The 15,074-nt window shown below is 60.3% G+C and overlaps 2 protein-coding genes across 12 annotated transcripts in view; one reads left to right on the top strand and one right to left on the bottom strand.

Annotated features, from left to right (window-relative positions):
• Window positions 1–189: 189 nt before the first annotated feature.
• Window positions 190–14,100, top strand: CASKIN2 (CASK interacting protein 2). 4 transcript variants are annotated; one of them, XM_081028457.1, is made up of 20 exons: window positions 190–302; window positions 1,619–1,931; window positions 5,944–5,995; window positions 6,545–6,642; window positions 7,054–7,199; window positions 7,297–7,392; window positions 7,479–7,609; window positions 7,783–7,891; window positions 8,214–8,322; window positions 8,563–8,657; window positions 9,125–9,386; window positions 9,507–9,628; window positions 9,716–9,776; window positions 9,888–9,979; window positions 10,150–10,260; window positions 10,338–10,439; window positions 10,553–10,691; window positions 10,829–12,292; window positions 12,383–12,605; window positions 13,042–14,100. In XM_081028457.1, the coding sequence occupies exons 2-20, from the start codon at window positions 1,838–1,840 to the stop codon at window positions 13,130–13,132; spliced, it is 3,597 nt and encodes a 1,198-aa protein (XP_080884583.1). In that variant the 5' UTR covers window positions 190–302; window positions 1,619–1,837; the 3' UTR covers window positions 13,133–14,100. The 4 variants fall into 4 exon arrangements, with proteins under 4 accessions (XP_080884583.1, XP_080884584.1, XP_080884582.1 ...); XM_081028458.1 differs by having other exon boundaries at window positions 193–302; window positions 1,647–1,931; XM_081028456.1 differs by having other exon boundaries at window positions 193–302; window positions 1,389–1,931.
• The window catches only part of TMEM94 (transmembrane protein 94), a 31,698-nt gene continuing 30,315 nt past the window's right edge, over window positions 13,692–15,074 (bottom strand). For all 8 annotated transcript variants that reach the window (XM_081028455.1, XM_081028450.1, XM_081028454.1 and 5 more), the window contains one exon: window positions 13,692–14,889. In XM_081028455.1, the coding sequence (XP_080884581.1) occupies window positions 14,817–14,889 (73 nt within the window). In that variant the 3' untranslated portion in view covers window positions 13,692–14,816. The remainder of the gene's footprint in view (window positions 14,890–15,074) is intronic.

The raw sequence follows: 15,074 nt of genomic DNA, 5'->3' as shown, positions 1-15,074 counted from the left end.
GCATGCGCTGCTCGGCCAACTTCTTGGGTCTGCAGGGGAGCGATGGGGGTGGGGCCTGGCACGGATGGGGGCGGGGCCGCGGGCGCTGACTGACAGCTTGATTGCGCGGCCCGGACGGTCCCTCCGCTCCCGATCCGGCGGGAGGGAGGGGGGAGGGGCGGGATTTCCTGCGGGAGGCGCCGAGCCGGCCTTGGAAAAGGAGGAGGAGGAGAAAGGGGGTAAGGGGGGCAGTAGGAGCCACGGTCCAGAGTGCCAGGGACCGCGTAGGGCCAGCTGGACCCCCGGCGGGGCGGCTGGCAGAGGTGAGACTGCGGGGCCCAAGCTGTGGGTCAGCACCCTTGGGGGCGGGCACAAACTAACTTTTTCTGCGGGATCGGCGGGCGCCTCAGTCTCTTTGCTCCTTCCGTCCTCTTTCGCGCCCCCTTATTCCGTCCTCCCGCATCATTCCCTCCGGCGCTTGGCCCTCCCAGTCCTTCCCGCGGCTTTGTTCCCCAGGTCGGCCTGGGCTGGTCTGGGTTGGGGGGTTGCGCGGCGCCGGGCGGGCATTCCGGGGGGCGGGGGAGCCAGCTCGACCCCAGGCACTGCCAGGGGCGCCCTCCCCCACTGTCGGCCGCGGGCCCTGAGAGGGAGTGCCCTCTGGGTTGGGCTTGGGACGTTTTGGGAGTGAGGGGTCCCCAGCCAGAGCCCCAGGCCTGCGCGGGTCTCATGCCACAGGACTCGGGCAACAAATTCGTGGCCACTGAGGGTTCTGGGCCTCAGGTTCAGGCGTGGGGGGCCAGGCAGCCCCATTTCCCAGCAGTGCCCCAGCACTTGTCCTTGTTCTCTGCACCAGCTGCCTCCCCATCACGCACAAGGGGTGAAGATGGGTCAGCAACAGGTGCTGCACAGTCCCCCTGTCCAGCAGGCAGACCCTCACCACAAATGGGGGGCCATAAGCTCCCAACACCACTCTGGATTCATAAAGAGCCCTGGCGCTGGGCCATCCAGCTATTATAGTAAAGCTTAGGTAGAGAGGAGTCTGGGGGACAGGCACCTTCTACAGGGAGTGACCCCTGCCTGTCTGCCTGTGCCTGACCCTCCCAGGCCCCACCTCCTGGCCCGACAGTTGTCCGTGGGTGTCAGCGCCTTGAGCTGTAGAGAATAGGCTGCGGCCCGGCCTGCCCCAGGTTGAGGTGCTGCCAGGTGCCCTGGGGCCTTAGTGACTCAGCCACCCCTCCCAGAATGCCACCTCCCCCCCTCCAAATATTCCTCTGGCATGGCAGCTCCCTCTCCGCTTTGAATGGCTCAGCTCCTCCCTTGACTCAGAAGGGCAGCCAGCGTGCTTTGGGGGGCTCCCTGGAGGCCCTGTATGGCTCTTTTTCTGAGCCCTGCTTCTGGGACCCTTGCAGGCTCTGGCCCAGCCCTCAGCAAAGAGGCACTGCACCTTTTCCAGACCCCTGAGACCTGTCCACTGCTGCTGCTCGAGGCCTGAGGGAATGCTGGCTGCTCTCTGGGTGGGCATTGGTGCTCCTGAGCCACGCTGGGGATATTGGCGTGCCCGTTCCCGGCTCATCCTGGGGCTGTCGGAAGCTGCAAGCTGATATTTGTCCAGATTTCTGAGCAGCCTCCACCCTCTCAGAGATCGGCTTTCCTGCTTGTGGTGGCAGCTCGCGAAGCACCTTGAGGGAGGATCTGTCAGCCCCTGACAAGAAGCTCACTGCCCGGGACACCAACACGCTCCCTCAGGACGCCTGGCCCTCCAAAGGACCAAGGCATGGCACCCTGACGTCAAGGCTTCGGCCAGTTTTCCTGCCTCTCCCCTGGACTTCTGAGCCCAGCGCCCAGCCCAGGAACCAGGATGGGTCGTGAACAGGACCTGATCCTCGCCGTCAAGAACGGAGATGTGACTGGTGTGCAGAAACTGGTGGCTAAAGTCAAGGCTGCAAAGACAAGTGAGTACTTGGTGGGGGTGACTGTCTAGCTGAGACCCTTCCCTGAGTGCTCAAGTCACAGAGAGAGGTCTGGGGGATCCCTGTGATCTGGGGGTTTGGGGTGGGAGAACTGTCTTGTGTACAGGGAGTGTGTCTGTGTGGGAGAACCAGAGAGGAAATTTGGTCCTGCTTGCTGTGTGTCTTAGGCAAAATCACTTAAACTCTCTGGGCCTGTTTCCTCCCCTGTAAAATAAAAGGGTTGAAGTGTATTCACTCAAAATTTTTTGAGTGCCTATTGTGTGCCAGGCTGTGTTCTAAGCAGTGGGCCATGGCAGTGAATGAAACAAACTGAAATTCCTGCCCTCACGGGGTTGTCTTCTAGCAGGTGGTTTTCCGATGTATTCTCTGGAGCCATGGGGTTTCTGGCAATGGGTTGGGAAAGACTGAACAGATAGAGCTCCACCCCACACCCACACCACTTCAACCACATCATCTCTACGTTTGTGTTTTAGCTTAATGGGGATGTCTGTAAGATGCCTTTAAAAAGAGAGTTCTACTGCTTAAAACGAAGTTCAGCGCTATCTAATCAGTTGCTAAAGCCCCTTTCTCCCTGACTTATCTGCGTGTGTTTCCGAGTGGGATGTGGCCAAAGCTAATTTTCTGGAGGTTTTTCCACAGCCTGGGGTCTCTAGTCTTGACAGGGTTGTGGGGGCTCCATGTACGGGTGGCCACACCTGAGTCACATCTCTTGGGAACTTCTGCAGTGAGACCCCAAGAAAAGTAGACCAATGGGCTTCAGGGTGAGCTCTCTGGGCCATCCATGGAGGACACTGGACTTACTCCCTTGAGTTCCTATACCAACAGGGGCAGGAGGTGGCTGCCACCACACTGGGGCTGGGGGAGGGAGGATTCCCCCAGAACTCTAGGGCTCTAGCCCCAAGATACACCTTAGCCCCATGCACAGGAAGGAGTCCCCCAGGCTACTTGGCAACACCCAATTATCCCCACCCACACCTGCGAGTGTGGGTGCCAGAAGGAAGGATTTTAAGGGCCCAGAAGCCAGAGGCTCCCACTTACATACCAGGGCAGAAGACGCAGCGTATAGGGAGATGGATCTGTGGGGGGTGGATGTCTCTGTGCCCTTGGGAAGTGGATACAGGGTGAGTATGATGGGGTGAAGGTGCTAAGGAGGTCCCTAGCCCTGGAAGCGCAAGAGTGGGAGCCACTCCCCCTCCTCCCCTCACCTCTGTGTTGTTTTTGGCGACATTCCCAGTGGGGCCTTGGTTGAGCTGCTGCTGGCCTCACATGCTGGGGCCTCAAAATGAGGTCCTCAGGAGGGCAAGCAGGTGGGGTCTGGAGGCTGGTGGTAGGAGCCTTGCAGCTGGGCTCCTGGGCTCCAGGAAGCTTCCCTGTGCTCAGGGAAATGTCTATGGGGAAGCAGTCACTTCCCACAGCCCCCAAGGGGACTTTACAGAGAGAGTACTGGCACAGACAGAGTGACAGGGTCCTGGGACTCTTGATGCCCCAGCACTGAGCTTCCCCTCCCAGTCCTCTGAGAAGCTGGAAAAGCTGGTGACAAAAAGGAAATCACAAGGTGATATTTGCCAACCCTATAGTTCATGAAATATTATGATCCTCTCAATTCTAATTTCTATAACTGCTTTACAGGTAAGAAAACTGAATCTCAGAGAGGGTTAGTGATTTGCCCAAGGTCACACAGTCATCGTGTGACAGATCAGAGACAATCCCCTGCCCTCCCGCCTGTGCTCCCACACTTGGCTACTCATCAGAATTACCTAGGATTGTTCTGAAAGCGCAGGCTTCCTGGCATCCCCCCAGAATTAGAATCATCAGAGAGAGCCTGAGACTCTGCAAATTAGACAGTTCTCCAGGTGATTCGAAAGCAGCTCTCAAAAGGGAGGCTGGAAACTCCTGCTCCACACGACAGGGGCAAAGGAAACTGCTGGAAGGGAGGTATCAGGGCTCTTCTTCTCCATCTGGGTGGTGGCTAGAGCTTTCTAGCTGGCCAAAGAGAGGTGCTCCCTCAGCTCCTCCAATCGATGTCAAGTAGCTGGGAGGACAGAGGGGTGTAGTTGCCCTGGCCTTGCCCCCGGCCCTCCTCCCTCTTTCCTCCACTCTCTTTTCTGAGCTGTCTCCTTCTCTGGCCAGAGGAAACGGAGTGGGCTGGGGGTGGCCTGCTGAGCTCACATCCTCTGCCCAAGCCTAAATCAGGAGCGACCCTTCCACCCCCAGAGCCAGGCCGGGAAAGAAGGTGGTGCTGAAGGGGAAGTGCCTGGAGCCACTGCCAGAACCAGGACCCTCCGCCCTCCCACCACGGCCCCCAGCCCAGTCACTGTGAGCCTCTCCCCCACCACCTTTCCGCCCATTGTTCTGGAAAGAACAGAGCCACCCAGCCTTGCCCTGCCCCTGTTCCTGTCCCTCCTGTCACGTTGTCCTGACACTTCCCAGAAAGGCTGCACCTCACCGCCAAGCTGCCCCATCCCAGACTTTCCAGGCTGGCAGCAGGTAGAGGGACTTTCTGTGTCTCTTCCCTGCTGACCTCGTCCTCTTCACTGAGGCTCAGAGAGGTACTGTGGCTCATCAGTGACACACAGCCAAAAAGAATTTGAACCAGGCACTTCCTGCTTCCAGAGCCTCTGTTCTTTCCACTGCCTTGAATGGTTCTGTGTGACAAGAACTTCCCAAGGGGGCTAGAGGAAGACTGGGAGTCCTGTGTTTCTTCCCGGTGGCCCCCACCTCCTCACCCCTAGTCACTCCTTGGCTGTGTATTTACCTTTTCAGCAGGAGAGTAATTTGACGCAGTCCTAAATGTAGCTGTCCCCTTCCCTCCCCACCCTGCACTCGTCACTTCAGGGTTCGTTCCTCCCTATTGGAATGAGGCCCTGCCTTGCTGGGTTATTCAGGGGCCCACTAGGGTCTGGGGGCAGGCCTGGACCAGCATGCTTGGCATCCTGCCTGCCTGGGTTGAACCAGGCCTCCTCCTTCCTGGCAGGGGTAGGTTCTAGCAGGAGGCAGGGGCCGCCTGTGACAGGCATTCCCCTTCTCCTCCCCACCATTTATCAGAGACACCCCCTCCCATACCCTGGCTCACCAGTGGGACACACCTGCATGAATCCTGTTCCTGTCCTTGAAGGGGATAAACCACCATCCTGCCCATGTTGCTAGCTCCTCTTGCCACCACGCAGCAGAGAGCCCCCTGCCTGGGGCATTATCTCTGCTTGGAGCCTGTGGGTACAGAGATAGGCCAATGGGGGACTGTACCAGCTTTTGCTGGAGGGCAGCATCTTGATGATAGTGGCTAATGTGTAAGGACTGCGAAGTGGTGACGGCTTCCATCGCCTGCATGCTGACGCGGGTACTCAACCCTAGTGAGCAGGTTCTCTGATCAACCCATTTTATAGATGAGGACACTGAAGCTGAGAGATTGAGTGACTTCTCCAAGATCACACAGTTAGTACATGGTAGGGCCCCGGCATGGTGTAAGTCTGTCTGACGCCACCTTCTCTACCAGGCTCCACTCAGGGATGTCATAGGGCTGGGTATGGTGGCCCTTGAGTCCAGCACTGGCATTTGCCCTTCCACTCTTGAGCATCTCGTGCCCCTCTCCTTTCTCTCCCAGCCCCCTCGGCCCAGGGGGACAATGAGACTCTTTCCTTAGCCCGTTCAGGCAGGAATGCTAACCACGCGCTCGTGGGCCCGTCCATTGAGGGCACAGCATGCCAGTCCCCCTCCCCGCCCCCTTGGATATATAAATGAGCTGGGCTGGGGGCCCTGGAAAGCCAGGCCACTGCTGCAGCAGCTCCCTGCACTCAGTGCCCTCGAGCTTATGGGCCAGTGGGCCAGGGTGAGGGGCCTCAGGGACAGGACGCAAAAGGGCCATGGGTCAGGTGCTTTCCTGCACGCCAAGAGGTCAGCTGGAGTTGGGAGGTGGGCTGGAAGGGAGCACTGGGTTAGGGTGCGGGTAAGAGCAGGTCATTTGAGGGTCCCCTGATGCCTTCTGCTCTGACCCCAGAGCTCCTCGGTTCCACGAAGAGACTCAATGTCAACTACCAAGATGCTGATGGGTGAGTGAGTGTGAACCCCTCCCCTCTCAAGAACTGTAGGGCGGAGGAGGGGCGCGGGGGAAAGACCTTGGTCTTAGAGCCCCTTCCCCTCTCAAACTTGGCCCTTGAAGTGTGTTTGCTGAGAGCTCGGGGCCCTGACCATGTAGGATGGGAGGGAGGGGGTCCTGCCCACGCTCCTGCCTGTGGAGCTGTCCCTGAGTGAGAGGAGGGGCCCTGGTGCCTCTCTGAGGGGCCTCCTTGGGTCAGATTCCTGCTGGGCCCCCTTTTCTCCCTAGAGGGTAGGAGCCCTCGGGCTCTTGCTCCCACGGCCCCCTCCCCTGGGCCGGCTGAGGGGAGGCCAGACAAACAGGCCTCTCAGCCCAGACACTGAGCCCTTTCATGCTGCAGCCTGGCTGCTTTGCGCTCCCACGGCAGGGCTGGCGGGGGTGGGGCACAGTGGGCCAGTAACCCGGCCTTGTCAGTCCCCAGGATGGGTTTGGTGTGGAAGACCAGGATTTGGGGGGTGGAGGGCTGCTCACTGACACGCTACCATGTATCTTGCCACGCCAGATTCTCTGCTCTCCACCATGCTGCCTTGGGGGGCAGCCTGGAGCTCATAGCCTTGCTACTAGAGGCTCAGGCCACTGTGGACATCAAGGACAGCAATGGTGAGACCCCAGTGTGCCCCAAACCATCCCCTGTGGTCAGAGCTGGCCTCTGCTACGGCATAGCAATGCTACTAGATGCTGACATAGCTTTTCGGGGCTTGCACATGCTTTACCTCTTCCATCTTCATAGCCTTATGGGGTAGTGGGTGGTACTGGCGTCCAGTATCCAGATGAGGAAGTCGGGATGATGTTGTCATGAGGTCACCCGATCATTTATGGTGGGCGAGGTGGGCTTCTGGCTTCAGCCCCATGCAGCCGGAAGTCTCCCTAACCAAACCCCGGGTGAAGTCAGCATTGCTTCCGCTGGGTCTGTCTCCCTTCCAGCTGAGGTGGCTCCAGACCCTGCTCACTGCCCTCCCCTGACCCCACGTCATTCCAGGACCTCCCTCAGAAGCCCCTTTGCCCCGGCAGGTATGCGCCCGCTGCACTACGCAGCCTGGCAGGGCCGGCTGGAGCCTGTGAGACTGTTGCTGCGGGCCTCTGCGGCCGTGAACGCTGCCTCGCTGGACGGGCAGATCCCGCTGCACCTGGCTGCCCAGTACGGGCACTATGAAGTGGTATGTGAGTCCGCCGCCCACAGGGGTGCTGGGCAGGGCCAGGGCTGGCGCAGGGGCTGGTCGGCCCACACCCCTCACTTGGCTCCCCCAACCCCAGTCAGAAATGCTCCTCCAGCATCAGTCCAACCCATGCCTGGTCAACAAGGCCAAGAAGACACCCTTGGACCTGGCCTGCGAATTTGGGCGGCTCAAGGTGAGGCCTGCAGCTCCTGGGGTACTGGGTCCTGTCCGTCTGTGGGGTCTTAAGAGGAGGCTCTACCTGGGTGCTGGTTGTTGCAGGTGGCCCAGCTGCTACTGAACAGCCATTTATGTGTGGCACTGCTGGAGGGTGAGGCCAAAGACCCGTGTGACCCCAACTACACCACACCCTTGCACTTGGCTGCCAAGAATGGCCACAGAGAGGTCATCAGGTACCCACCACTCACCCCACCTTCGTTTCCTCATCCCCTTCCTGCAGGACTGACAATGTCCCCTTGGTGCCCTGCCCTGCTGCCCTTTTCACCCTTGCTCTGGATCACTCTCCCAGGCCCCCAGCTTCCTCTCCCGCCCCCACCACCCTCGTGACTCGCCCTCCTCTCCATAGGCAGCTTTTGAGAGCCGGGATAGAGATCAATCGGCAGACCAAGACGGGCACGGCGCTCCATGAGGCCGCCCTGTACGGCAAAACCGAGGTGGTGCGGCTGCTCCTGGAGGTGGGTGTGGGCACCTGGTCCCCGCACAGGTGTCCACAGAGCCCCACCAGAGGCTAGAGGCTCGGGAGGGGCTCACCCCCAGCCAATGTGGTGTTTTGCATGGGCGGTGGCCAAGTGACTACAGAGCAGCTGGACCTGATTCGAGCCCCAGTTCTGCCTCTTACTAGCTGAAAGACCTTGAGCTCGTCCTTGATCCTATCTCAGCTTCCATTTCCTTATCTGGAAAATTTGAAAATAGTACCTGTCTCTTGGGTAGTGGTGAGGCTTGGCGGAAATGACAAGCAAAGTGCTTGGTTCATCTTCACTCCATACTCTATCCCAGGGCGGGGTGGACGTGAACATTCGGAACACGTATAACCAGACAGCGCTGGACATCGTGAATCAGTTCACCACCTCCCAGGCCAGCAGGGAAATCAAGCAGCTATTGCGGGGTAAGTGTGTGTGGGAGAAGACCCAGCCCAGGGGTCCCCTACTCCAGTGGGTACCAGGAAGTGGAGCAGGAGCAGATGTCCCAGGAGCAGGATGTCGTATATCTGAGCCTGGGACTGGTCGGGGGGAATGCCGCGGAGATGATGAGGCAGGGACCTGGGGGAGGGTCATGAAGGGGGCAGGAGGGGTGGGAAGGCACCCTAAGGCCCCTCAGATGACACCAGTCCTCCCCCTTCTCTTAGAGGCCTCGGGGATCCTGAAGGTCCGAGCACTCAAGGATTTCTGGAACCTCCATGATCCCACTGCCCTCAATGTGCGGGCAGGGGACATCATCACGGTGAGGACCCAGTGGTGCAGGTATTTCTTTTCGAACACAAATGATTACTGTCACTTACTGGAGCACCTACTGTGGATCAGGTTCTGTGCTAAGATCTTTGTATGCACTACCTCACTGACTCCTTCCGAATCCAGGTGAGGTAGGTGCCATCACCGTGTCCTTTTTTAGAGATGACAAAATTGAGGCTTAGAGAAATTAGACTTGCCCAAGTCCGCACATCCAGCAAGCAGTGAGGCTGGGATATGAACCCGGGCTGATTCCAGGACTCATGTTCTTTGTTTTGGAGGCACCCAGGAGATTGGGCTAGATACCGACAGCAGGGACAGAACTGGGGTCTGACTTGGGCATCAGAGACCAGCTTCTTGGGGGTAGGGGAAGAGCTGGGCCGCAGCTGCAGGCCTGGCCACCTGCCCTTGCTTTGGACAGGAAGTAACCATTGTTGCCCCTACCCCCACCCCATCTGCCAGGTGCTTGAGCAGCATCCCGATGGCCGCTGGAAGGGCCACATCCACGAGAGCCAGAGGGGCACAGACCGCGTGGGCTACTTCCCCCCGGGCATCGTCGAAGTGGTCAGCAAGCGGGTGGGCATCCTAGCACCCCGACTCCCCTCTGCGCCCACGCCCCTGCGCCCAGGCTTCTCCCGCACACCGCAGAGTCCTGCTGATGACCCCCTGCACCCTCTCACCTATGGCCAAGTCCCTCGCGTGGGCCTCAGCCCAGACAGCCCAGGTACATCCTCCCAGACGGCGGCACAAGGCACTGGGGTGGGCGTCTGGCTTTGGCAAGCTGCCAGTCAGCTGTTGGCAGGGCCAACTGGGGCTCTAACCCCTTTGCTTCTGCCCCCTGCAGCAGGTGACAGGAATAGTGTGGGCAGTGAGGGGAGTGTGGGCAGCATCCGCAGTGCTGGCAGCGGGCAGAGTTCCGAGGGCACCAACGGCCACAGCACTGGCCTCCTCATTGAGAACGCCCAGGTAGGAGGGTGTGAGTATTGGGACAGGGCGGGGCCTGTCCTGCTGCCACTACCCCAAACGCTGAGTCGGCTCCTTCCCTGTCTCCAGCCGCTCACCTCTGCTGGAGAGGACCAGGTGCTGCCAGGACTGCACCCCCCGACCCTGGCAGGTAGGAAGGGTCAATGGGATGGACTGGGCTAGCAGAACTGCTTCGGCACCCTTCCATCCTGATGAAGCATCAGGCATCCTCCCCTGATTCCGTTCCTCTCCCTCCTTGAAGACAACCTGAGCCACCGCCCTCTGGCCAACTACCGCTCTGGGGAACAGCTCTTCACCCAGGATGTGAGGCCGGAGCAGCTGCTGGAGGGGAAGGTGTGACTTCCACTGGGGAGTGGGCTGCGGGCCTAGGGGTCCCGGGGGGGGCTTGGGATGGGCCTTAGTAGGGACTTCAGTCCCTACTCAGGCCAGGCTCCTAGGGGAGGCTAGGGCAGATGGCTGGGCTCTGGCACACTCAGCTCCATTAACTTCACCATCCCCGCCAGGATGCTCAGGCCATTCACAACTGGCTGAGTGAGTTCCAGCTGGAGGGCTACACTGCCCACTTCCTGCAGGCTGGCTACGACGTGCCAACCATCAGCCGTATGACACCTGAGGTAGGTACCCCTGTGGAAGGGCAGTGGAGGGTCCAGCAGGCGGAGGAGGGGCCTGATGGCACAACTCTGTGTGGCAGGACCTGACAGCCATTGGGGTGACCAAGCCTGGGCACAGGAAGAAGATCGCCTCAGAGATTGCCCAGCTCAGCATCGCTGAGTGGCTGCCCAACTACATCCCGGTGAGTGGGTAGACGGCATGGGCTGGCACCGTCAGCTGTGGCTTTGTGGCGCCTTCCTGGCTTGGGGGCTGAGGCTGGCCGGGGAGCCAGTCGTGACAGTGGCACTCTTCCAGGCGGACTTGCTGGAGTGGCTGTGTGCACTGGGGCTGCCGCAATACCACAAGCAGCTGGTGAGCAGTGGCTACGATTCCATGGGGCTGGTGGCCGACCTCACCTGGGAGGAGCTGCAGGAGATTGGCGTCAATAAGCTTGGTGAGCACTGACTGCGCCCGAGGGTCTCCAAAACGTTTTCAGGGTCCAGGGCCAGCAGAGAGCATGGGGTCCGGGAGGGACTGGGGTGACTCCTTCCAGCCCCAGCTAACCCTTCCGCCAATATCCATCCCTCTCAGGTCATCAGAAGAAGCTTATGCTGGGGGTAAAGCGGCTGGCCGAGCTTCGGCGGGGCCTACTGCAGGGGGAGACCTCAGGCGAGGGTGGCCACCGGCTGGCCAGGGGCCCAGAGCTGATGGCCATCGAGGGGCTGGAGAACGGAGATGGTCCTGCTGCAGCTGGCCCACGCCTCCTCACCTTTCAGGGCAGCGAGCTGAGCCCAGAGCTGCAAGCAGCCATGGCCGGGGATGGCCCTGAGCCACTCCCTCGGCCCCCTGCCCGCTCCCCCAGCCAGGAGAGCATTGGAGCACGCTCACGAGGGTCTGGTCACTCACAGGAACAGCCTGTCCCCCAGCCCAGTGGTGGGGACCCCAGCACCACGCAGGAGAGGAACCTTCCAGAGGGCACAGAGCGGCCCCTTAAGCTTGGTGCCTCCCAAGGGCCTCCCCCTTACGTTTTCATGTACCCCCAGGGCTCTCCCTCCAGCCCAGCGCCAGGACCACCTCCGGGTACACCCCGGGCCTTCTCCTACTTGGCTGGCCCTCCTGCCACTCCGCCAGACCCACCTCGGCCCAAGCGCCGGTCCCACAGCCTGAGCCGCCCTGGCCCAGCCGAGGGGGAAACAGAAGGGGAGGCCGACGGGCCAGTGGGCAGTGCCTTGGGCAGTTATGCCACTCTCACTCGGCGACCAGGACGCAGCGCTCTAGCACGGACCAGCCCTAGCCAGACCCCAGCTCGAGGGGCTCCCCGCAGCCAGTCCTTTGCCCTCCGGGCCCGACGCAAAGGCCCCCCGCCCCCTCCCCCCAAGCGCCTCAGCTCTGTCTCTGGTCCCACCCCAGAGCCACCTCCACTAGATGGAAGCCCAGGGCCCAAGGAGGGGGCCCCAGGGCCCCGAAGGCGAACACTGAGTGAACCAGCTGGCCCATCGGAGCCCCCTGGCCCGCCTGCCCCAGCCGGCCCCTCATCAGACACGGAGGAGGAGGAGCCTGGGCCGGAGGGGACACCCCCATCTCGGGGTAGCTCAGGGGAAGGGCTGCCATTCGCAGAGGAGGGGAACCTGACTATCAAACAGCGGCCGAAGCCAGCTGGCCCCCCACCCCGGGAGATACCAGTGCCCGCCGGCCTGGACTTCAACCTGACAGAGTCAGACACTGTTAAGCGGAGGCCCAAATGCCGGGAGAGAGAGCCACTGCAGACTGCACTTCTGGCCTTCGGAGTGGCCAGTGCCGTGTCCAGCCCCTCTGTCCCCCTGCCTTCCCAGACCCCCAGCGAATCCCCGTCAGCTTCTCCTAGCCCTCCTCGGCCTGACCCCAGCAGCCTTCCGACTCAAGGAGCTTCAGCCCGTCTTTCTCCCAGCCCCCCAACCCAGCCCTCTGTGTCCCCCTGCCCTGGGCCAGCTCTGGAAAACTTGGCGGGCAGTCGGCGGTCTGGGGAGCCGGAGTCCCCAGCTCCCCCTGCTGCCCTCATCAAGGTGCCTGGAGCAGGTATGAGGCGGGGCCTGGGGGAGAGGGCACTGTGTGCAGGGGTTGTGTCCGGCACCGCCAAGTCACAGGCCAACCTTTCCATCTCTGCAGGAACAGTTCCCAAGCCTGTATCTGTGGCCTGCACCCAGCTGGCATTTTCTGGCCCTAAGCTGGCTCCCCGGCTCGGCCCTCGCCCGGTACCTCCTCCAAGGCCAGAGAGCACTGGGGCCGCGGGCTCAGGCCGAGTCCAGCAGAGACTGGAGCAGACCAGCTCATCCCTGGCAGCTGCACTGCGGGCAGCAGAGAAGAGCATTGGCACTGAGGAGCGAGAGGGGTGAGGGCTGCTGGGTGCTGGGCAGGGAGGGGGAGAAGGTGGCGGCATAGGAACAGCTCCTCACGAGTCTTCTTCCCGGGAGTCCCGGGATTGTTGAGGGGAGGGAGGGGGCGTCTCGGGCAGATAGATCCTCAGGCTGGGGAGCCCCTATTGGAATGGGAGGAGTACAGGTTCTCTAGTCACCCCGATCTGACCTGCAGAGGGAATCTGGTGGCTGCCACTTAGAGGCACGTGCGCTTAGGCGAGTCACTTCCCGCTCTGAGCCCCAGTGCACTTGTGAAGGGAAGCAACTCCTGCTGACTTGGGAGGTTGTGAGAATGAAGATTCACGGAACGTGCTTGGCTCCAACCGGGCACTCAGTGACAGCCCCCTTGCTCAGGGCCAGCGTGGTAATCTGACTTCTGGCTGATCTGACCCAGTCCTTTCCCCACTGCAGCCCCCCCAGCACCTCCACTAAGCACATTCTGGATGACATTAGCACCATGTTCGATGCCTTGGCTGACCAGCTGGACGCCATGCTGGATTGAGCTAGAGCCGCCTGCAGCCTCGGCAACGCCCACTGTGACCTGCAGCGTCCACTGCTTTGGCCCCAGTGCAGAAGGAGCTCCTGCTACTCCACGCCAGTGGTAGTCAGCACTGCAGTTCTAGGGGCGCCGCCCCACGGGGGCCAAGGGAACTTGTCAGAAGCTGACATCTCAGCGAAACCCCCTCCCAGTGTGTAACCTGAGTGAAGAGCCCTACCCCTTGGACAGGGACCCTGGTAAGAGCTTCCTCTGCAGGGAGAGAGGTGGTGGCAGAGCTTCTAGGGTGCTGTCTCTGCCCCCTCAAATGTCTCAAGTTTCTGTGCCAAGGTCCTCTTGCCACCTGCTGTGTTGCCCCGGTGCTGAGAGGCTGGAGGAGGTGGTGTGTCTGGCTGGGTCCTCACAGGTGTACATAGGACATGTATAAAAGCCACCGGGGGCCTGCTTAGCAGTGGTGGCAGTGCCCAGGCCAGACCTTGCTCCCTCCCCTGCCTGCCCTCAGTGAGGCAAAGCTGGTGGGGGTGGGGGCAGTGGGATTAACAGATCCCCAAAGTCCAAACTTTTTCAACTGTAAATATTTTTTAAGCAGAGAGAAATGCATATATTTTAAATGGAATTTATTCTATCTATAACTGCCTGAGAAGACGCAGTTGGGGAGGGGCTTCGAATCACAGCAAGAATGCCCACTGCCCATCTGGGGGCTGGAAGCCTGACGTGGTTGGCCCAGGCCCCAGCTCTGTAACCATTAACCTCTTACCCCAACTAACACCAATGAAAGTGTCATTCCACATGATCGGCCTGAGTGTTTGGATCTGTGCCACAATCTCAATTGGACCCGCAAGGCTCCCGCCAGTGTGGAAGGAGGGAGGCTTGGGCCCTCCTCTCCTCCCCTTAGTGGCTGCCTCACGGAGCAGCCACATGTTTTCCTTAAGCGATTTACAAGTTTTAATACAAACCAGTCTACATTCATTCCTAAAAGGCTCATTTCCAGTAAAAAATATACACCAGTAAAAAACATTTTCACAGGAGAAATATGCGGGGGGCTAAAAGGCGCCCTGGGCCGTATCCCCAAGACAGACTCTCGCAGCCAACTTGAGGGCAGGCACAGAGGTTCCAGGGCGAGGTGGGGGCCCTTCTCCATCTTCAGGACCCGTGAGGCTCCCCTGCAGAGGGAGGGAAGGCAAGTACTTGGCCATATCCAGGCACCTGCCCCTGGAAGACAGGCTGAGGGAGGACGCACCGTCGCCCCTGCCTTCAGCTGTGGACTTAACAGTGACCTGGACCCCCCATGGCTGGTGCCAGTGACTCTTTCAAAACAAGTTGAGGCCCTGGTCCGAGACTCCAGAGCAGAGGGCACTGGGTGAGGGGACCACGAAGAGGAGGCAGCCCACAGGTGAAGGGGTGTGAGAGCCCCTCTGCTAAGCGCATGAGGTCATACATTCACGAATGCCCCTGGGGAGACCCAGGGAAGAGCCAGACTGTCCTGATAAGACCTTGGCTCGTCAGCTCCTCCACGGTAGCCCCACGGGTCAAGATGACGGCTGGGTCTGACACCGGGATCTGGGCCTCCAGTGCCATGGGGCACAAGAGCCAACCCTGCAAAATTCATGATACCAACTCCCCAGACTCAGAAATGGGTCTGGTATTAGCCCCAGAGACCAGGGCCACTATGGCCACCGTGGCCAATGGCTCAGAAGGGAGAGTTCATGCCCAGCTTAGTTTCAAACTGCAGCTTCTGTCGCTTCTGGTAGCGGACCCGGACCCTGCGGGGGGCGGAGGGGAAGCAGGAGATGAAAATCCAGGTTAGCACAGACCCCCACACCAGGGGATGGGGCAGGACACCAGAGGAGGACGGTGGGATGAGTAGCGAGAAGGTAAAGGAATGGAGCCCAGGTAGTGACAGGCTGAGGGAAAATGCCTGGGCCCACGGAGTGCCCTGCTGGTGGCT

Source organism: Rhinolophus hipposideros, assembly GCF_964194185.1.
Source record: "Rhinolophus hipposideros genome assembly, chromosome: 20".
Taxonomy (NCBI): Eukaryota; Metazoa; Chordata; class Mammalia; order Chiroptera; family Rhinolophidae; genus Rhinolophus; species Rhinolophus hipposideros.
This window is presented reverse-complemented; position numbering and strand designations above follow the sequence as displayed.

Bases quoted from the DNA above. Each gene is read 5' to 3' on its own strand.
- CASKIN2 (XM_081028457.1), top strand. From the start codon at position 1,838: ATGGGTCGTGAACAGGACCTGATCCTCGCCGTCAAGAACGGAGATGTG. The intron at 9,777-9,887 runs GTAGGAAGGGTC...CCCTCCTTGAAG, and splicing joins GCACCCCCCGACCCTGGCAG to ACAACCTGAGCCACCGCCCT. The intron at 10,261-10,337 runs GTAGGTACCCCT...TCTGTGTGGCAG, and splicing joins TCAGCCGTATGACACCTGAG to GACCTGACAGCCATTGGGGT.